Raw genomic sequence first — 6,938 nt, forward strand, 5'->3', positions numbered from 1 at the left:
CCTGCCTTGCATGGGTTAGAAGTATTCAGGCCGCTTCCCCCAGGTGGACCTGTCTGGCCTGGCGTCTCCTCCAGATCAGGTTCTGGTTTTGCACATCTGGCAGGCCTACCACCGAGGGCACGTGTTCTGAGCCCCGAGCCGCCCTGCCTGGTGCTGTTCGCTGTGGTCACCTGGATGTGTGTCTGCAGGTTTCTCTTGAGAACGTGTGGGTCTCTTGCCACCACCTGTCCCACCCCTGCGTCCCCTCTGTCCCCTGCACCCCCTGCCCCTGCCTGGTTTCCTAACAGGCGCACCTGTCCTGGTTCCTACTCAGCCATAGCAGGGCAGGGCCCATTGGTCATCCCGTCATCTCCTTAATACCTGCCCTGCTTACAGACACCACAGCCCTTTCCAGTCTCCAGCACTGGACTTTTTTTGGTCATTTTATAGTATTTTTATTTTTAAATTTTATTTTACTTTACTTTTTTGAGACCGAGTCTCACTCTGTCACCCAAGGTACAGTGCAGTGGCATGATCTCGACTTACTGCAGCCTCGACCTCCCAGGTTCAAGCAGTTCTCCTGCTTTAGGCTCCTGGGTAGCTGAGACTACAGGCACTCACCACCGTGCCTGGCAGAGTTTTTGTGTTTTTGGTAGAGACGGGGTTTTACCATGTTGGTCAGACTGGTCTCGAAATCCTGACCTCAGGTGATCCACCCGCCTTGGCCTCCCAGAGTGCTGGGATGACAGGCGTGAGCCACCACGCCCAGCCCTGTTTTTTTGGTCGTTTTAAATTGGGGATGTGGTAAATACAATTTACCGTTTTAACCATTTTTAAGTGCACAGCTCAGTGGCATGAAGCACATTCACGTTGCTGTGCAGCCGTCACCTGCATCGTCCTCGCGTCCAGAAGATTTCCAACTTCCCAAACAAAACGCTGCCCCCGTGAAACACGCATGCCCCTCCCCTCCCCTGCGCACCCCCGCTCCGCTTGCTGTCCCGCGGCTCTGAGTGCTCCAGGGACCCCATGTCAGTGGGACGGACAGGATCTGCCCTTCTGTGCCTGGCTCGTGTCACTCAGCGCAAGGTCCTCGGGGCTCATGTACGCGGTGGCATGTGGCAGGACTTCCTTCCTGGCTAAGGCTGAGCGTCGTTCCGTGGCATGGACGGACCGCATCTCATTTGCCTGTTCACTTGGGTTTCTTCTACTCTGGGTGCCTGTGAAGGACGCTGCTGTGAGCATGAGTGTGCAAACGTCTCTCCAAGACCCCGCTTTCAGTTCTTTTGGATATATACCCAGAAGCGGGAATGCTGGATCATGTGGTAATTCTATTTTTGATGTTTTGGGGAGCCTACATCCTGTCTCCCGCAGCGGCTGCACGATTTCACACACCCCCGGCAGCTCCGCCATCCCCACATCCTCCCGACACGTGTGACTTTCCATGTACTTGACAGTGGGGGTGAGGGGGCGTCTCATGGTGGTTTTAAGGGCGTTTCTCTAGTGACGTTGACCGTCTTCAGGTGCTCAATGCCATCTGTATTTCTTACGAGAAATGTGTATTTGACGCAGGGTGCAGTGGCTCACGCCTGTCATCCCAGCACTTTGGGAGGAAGGCGGGCAAATCACCTGAGACCAGGAGTTTGAGACCAGCCTGGCTAACATGGTGAAACCCCGTCTCTACTAAAAATACAAAAATTAGCCGGGTGTGGTGGTGGGCGCCTGTAGTCCCCAGCTGCTCAGGAGGCTGAGGCAGGAGAATCACTTGAACCCAGGAGATGGAGGTTGCAGTGAGCTGAGATCGCACCATTGCAGTCCAGCCTGGGAGACAAGAGCGAGCCTGTCTCAAAGGAAAAAAAAAAAAAAGACTCACACAGTTAGGCCTTGAAGGAGGTCCTTTCTGGTCTTTTCAGTGAAGATGTTCTAGCCCCTTGTGCAGAAAGAGTGGTCGGCCAGGTGCAGTGGCTTGCACCAGTGATCCCAGCACTTCAGGAGGCTGAGAAGGGAGGATTGTTTGAACCCAGGAGTTTGAGACCAGCCTGGGCCATGTAACAAGATTATTTAAAAAAAAAAAAAAAAAAAGGCCGGGCACAGTGACTTACGCCTATAATCCCAGCACTTTGGGAGTCTGAGGCAGGCGGATCACCTGAGGTCAAGAGTCCACCACCAGCCTGGCCAACATGTGAAACCCCGTCTGTACTAAAAATACAAAAATTAGCTGGGTGTGGTGGTGCGTGCCTATAATCCCAGCTACTCAGGAGTCTGAGGCACAAGAATCGCTTGAACCCAGGGGCGAAGGTTGCAGTGAACTGAGATCAAGCCACCGCACTCCAACCTGGGTGACTGAGTGAGACTCCATCTCAAAAAAACATAGTAATAATAGAATGGCCCGTCGTGGGCTGCAGTTTAGCCGAAGTCGTTTCCATCGATACAGGGGTGGCCGGCAGTGTCCGCAGGCTGGATGGGACAGCCCGGGCCGGGCACAATAGGTGCTCGCTGCATATCCATGTGACTGCTGTGATGTGGGCTGATTACACTGTGGCCGCTGTCCCATCAGGCCCAGGTGAGGGGCCAGGACAAGGGCGGCCGACACAGGGGAGAAGGAAAGGCTGGAGCCCCCTGCCCTTCGGGGTGGGGCTGAGCCCCAGCCCACAGCTGTTTCTCTCGCCCCCAGGAGACAGGTACTGGGTGTTCAAGGACAATAACGTAGAGGAAGGATACCCGCGCCCCGTCTCCGACTTCAGCCTCCCGCCTGGTGGGATCGATGCTGCCTTCTCCTGGGCCCACAATGACAGGACTTATTTCTTTAAGGACCAGCTGTACTGGCGCTATGATGACCACACGAGGCGCATGGACCCCGGCTACCCCGCCCAGAGCCCCCTGTGGAGGGGTGTCCCCAGCACACTGGACGACGCCATGCGCTGGTCCGACGGTGAGTGCCGGCTGCGGGGACGGGCCGTGCGGCCTCAGTTTCCCCACCAGGAGATGGAGATCATGACAGGCAGCCAAGAGGTTCCCTGAAAGGAGGACTTCCCCAGTCGGGGTGGGCTCTGAGGGTCCCAGCCCCTCGCCTTGAGCTGCCGACCCTGCAGGGGTCCCAAGTCACTCCCCGAAGGCCTGTGAGCTGCATTTGGTCGCCCTGCCCTCAGCACTCACTCGCCCCTGCTGCTCCCGCAGCCACGCTGCCATGCCCTCGCCTGGGCACGCTTTCCTGAGGTGTCCATGCAACCCCTCCCTCACCGACCCCAGCCCTGCCAAACGCCCTCCTGGGCATCACCCCGTGGTCCCTGCCGTGTCCCACAGTGTAGAAGAAACCTCCCCACGGGGTCAGCTCCAGGGACGGCAGCATCTTCTGTTTTGTTTTCAATGCTGCATCCCCATCACCTGGAACAGCCCTGCACAGAGTGGGCCCTCGATAACTATCCAGTAAGGGAAGAGACTCGGAGGGTCTCCTGATCCATCCCCTGCCCAGCGGACTCCTCCAGAGCTTCCCAGGCCTGTGGCCCTGCCTGCAGAGCCGCCACAGCTGAGCAGATGCTGACGCCGTCTCAGATACGATCTGGGTGCCCCCTGCCGTCTAGCTCCAGCTGCCCCTCACCAGCCACCTGGCCCGACCCCCACTGCAGTCCAGCCCAAGCCCCCTGCTGTCTGGCCCCACCTAAGCCCCTCCCGCTGCAGCCCTCCCTGAGCTCAGCACTCCCTTCTCTTCTCAGGCGCCTCCTACTTCTTCCGTGGCCAGGAATACTGGAAGGTGCTGGATGGCGAGCTAGAGGCAGCACCTGGATACCCGCAGTCCACAGCCCGGGACTGGCTGGTGTGTGAAGACTCACAGGCTGACGGCTCTGCAGCCACAGGCGTCGATGGGGTGGAGGGGCCCCGTGCCCCTCCGGGACAACATGACCAGAGCCGCTCAGAGGACGGCTACGAGGTCTGCTCGTGCACCTCCCAGGCCTCCTCTCTCCCGGGGACCCCGGGCCCGCTGGTGGCCGCCACCACGCTGCTGCTACTGCTGCTGCCACCACTGTCACCAGGCGCCCTGTGGACAGCGGCCCAGGCCTTGGCGCTATGACGCACGGCACAGACCCATGAGAGGACAGAGGCGGTGGGACAGCCTGGCCACAGAGGGTGAGGACTGCGCCAGAGTCCCTGGGGGAGGTGCTGGCGCGGGATGAGGACAGGCCACCCTGGCGCTGGAAGGCCAGCAGAGGGCACTGCCCACCAGGGCTGAGCAGACTCAGGCAGCTGGGACGGAGCTGTCCAGTAGCGAGTGACTGCGTGACTGGCAAGCCAAGAGGTGGCCGCTCCAGAGGGGTGCCCAGTCAGGTCACACCGGCCACCAGCCTCCCCCAGCCCTGGAGGGAGCATCCCGGGCTAGGGGTCTGCCTCTGTCTGTGCCGGCGCCGCCAACTCTACCCACACGGCTGCCTGGTGCTCCCGCCAGCCCGCAGGGCCTCCGTCCCCAGGTCCCCAGTGGGGCAGCCCTCCCCACAGACGAGCCCCCCACGCAGTGCCACGGCACGTCCCCCTTGTGACGCTTTCCAGACCAACACGACTTCTCCCTGCTTTGTAGCGGCTTGGCTGGGCTCCCTGGTGCTCCAGGGCCATGGGGGTGGGCGTCCTCGGGCCTCAAGGGGCTTGTCCTTGACCAGGGGCCCACACACCTGCACTTGGGGTGGAGGCTTCCAAGGAGGTCTGGCCAGTCGTATCTCCCTTGTTGTTCGGCCCTTCCCGCCCTGTGTCTCTTGCCATCCTCGTGCCCCGAGGGGTCCCTGAGCCACTCTCACAGACGGGAGAGTGGAGGCCCTGTGGGGAATGAGCCTTGGTGCTACAGGCAGGGGCATCACAGGTGGGCGGCGGGATTCTCAGTGTGGGAGGTGCCCAAGGAAAGGCTCTCGGTTCTTGGGTGAGCCACTTGGGATGCTGCCTGCCCAGCAGCACTGCACCATGGTGCGCCTGAGAGGAAGGGCAGGTGCTCCCTGCGCGGGGCTCATTGTAGCTCTGGCCACTCTTTGTCATTTGCTCCCTTTGCCCCCAGCCTCCGGATCCACAGCACCCAGGGTCCCTCACCCTGCCCCCACTGTGACCGGTGAGCGACGCGTCTGTCCTGCGGGACCCTCCTGTTGAGAGGGTGCAGCCGAGCCGCTCTGCGGGGCCCAGTCCTCCCGCAGCGCACAGTCCTCTAGTCTCCACGGCAGACATGGGCTGGCGGGCCTGCCTGCCCGGCCACATTTCACGAGCCCCCACCTTTCCATATGCACTTGCAGCTGAGGCCACATTCAAAGAAACGCCCCAAAACCCAAGACCTTTTGGGCACTGATGGGTTTGGGGTGCACACAGAATATTTGGGATTTCACTTTTTTGTTTTTTGAGACAGAGTCTCACTGTGTCGCCCAGGCTGGAGTGCAGTGGCGAGATCTTGGCTCCACCACCCAGGTTCGAGTCATTTTCCTGCCTCGGCCTCCCGAGTAGCTGGGATTACAGGCAGGCACCACCATGCCCGGCTAATTTTTGTATTTTTAATAGAGACGGGGTTTCACCATGTTGGTCAGGCTGGTCTCAAACTCCTGACCTCAGGTGAGCCACCCGCCTCGGCCTCCCAAAGTGCTGGGATTACAAGCCTGAGCCAACACACCTGGCCAAGAGGCAGTATTTGAAAAAAGAAAAGCAGGAAAAAAAAAAGTTCAACCTGTAAGTATAATGCAAATACAGTGTTCCAAACTCCAAACAATCTGAGCTCCAAAACACTTTTCTGGTCCTGCGCATCTCAGATAAGGAACACGAGGCAGGGTTGTTGTTTTGTGGAAAGGATCTCATGTTCATAGCTGCACACCCAGCATGAGAGTCCTCTGAATCCTTTGGGAGGCGCTGACCACCCTGGGCACGCTTCTGTGTCTCCTGGAACCCAGGGTGTCCTCCTGAGGTCAGAGTTGGGAAAGACAGGCAGCCAGTGGATCTCAGATCAGAAGATGCTGCAGGGACAGACCTCACCCAGGACGGCCTTCTTCATCCCGGCACAGCTCCCGGGCCTTCCCTGACCCCCGTGACCTCAGCACGTACGAGGGCTGCCAGCCCGTCCTCCTGTGGTCCATGCCCCCGGCCCGTCTGCCTGCACATTCCTCGTGGTGGGACCTCGGTTCTGTGTCTTCAGCAGACAGTCTTCCATCTTCGCCTGAGTCACCAACTAAACACCTGGAGACTTCACGTGATGTTCTGGATTTTCAGTCACTGCTTGTACCCCAGGCTGGGCTGGCCCAACTTGGAGAAGCTGTGCCCCCACGCCCAGGAAACGGGTCATCGCCAGCCTGCAGCCACGGTCAAAAACCGTCGGAGGTCAGAGGACCCGTACCACCCCAGTGAGGGGCAAGGACTTCTTCCCTCCACCCCGGGGAGGTCAGCCTGGGGGCCCAGGGTCTCTCTCAGCCACGCGGCCAGGGCCAGGCCCTGTCTGCCTTCAGCATGACCCAGCCTTGTGACCAAACACACCTCTGCATGGGAGACCCCCGAGGCCAGGACACACCCTCTCCAGCTCCCGTGTTACAGGGAGGGAAACTGAGGCACGGTGTCTTAGCTTGCTATGACAGGCTGCTGTAGACCGGGCAGCTTCCACTTGGGTGACCTCTGGGGCCAGAACACACCCTCTCCAGCTCCTATTACAGGGAGGGAAACTGAGGCACGGTGTCTTGCTCAGCTTGCCGTGACAGGCTGCTGTAGAGTGGGCGGCTTCCACACAGGCATTTTCTTTCCCACCACTCTGCAGGAGTCTAAGGTCAGGATGCCGGCAGGGTCGGGTTCTTAGAGGCCCACTTCCCGATTCAAAGCTGGCACCTTCTCACTCTGCCCTCGCAAGCCGGAGAGAGAAAGTTCTGGTCCCTTCACCCCCTACCAGGGCACCAATCTCATTGTGGGGGGCCCCGTCCTCATGACCTCATCTAACCCAAATCACTTCCCAAAGGCCCCCCCTA

The 6,938-nt window shown here is 59.5% G+C and overlaps 1 protein-coding gene across 1 annotated transcript in view; it reads left to right on the forward strand.

The window, feature by feature from the left end:
• MMP17 (matrix metallopeptidase 17) overlaps positions 1 to 4,545 on the forward strand; it is a 23,452-nt gene extending 18,907 nt beyond the window's left edge. Inside the window, exons 10-11 of the mRNA XM_031936342.1 lie at positions 2,651 to 2,908; positions 3,690 to 4,545. Of these exons, the coding sequence (XP_031792202.1) occupies positions 2,651 to 2,908; positions 3,690 to 4,045 (614 nt within the window). The 3' untranslated portion in view covers positions 4,046 to 4,545. The remainder of the gene's footprint in view (positions 1 to 2,650; positions 2,909 to 3,689) is intronic.
• Positions 4,546 to 6,938: the final 2,393 nt, after the last annotated feature.

Source organism: Piliocolobus tephrosceles, chromosome 10, assembly GCF_002776525.5.
Source record: "Piliocolobus tephrosceles isolate RC106 chromosome 10, ASM277652v3, whole genome shotgun sequence".
NCBI lineage: Eukaryota > Metazoa > Chordata > Mammalia > Primates > Cercopithecidae > Piliocolobus > Piliocolobus tephrosceles.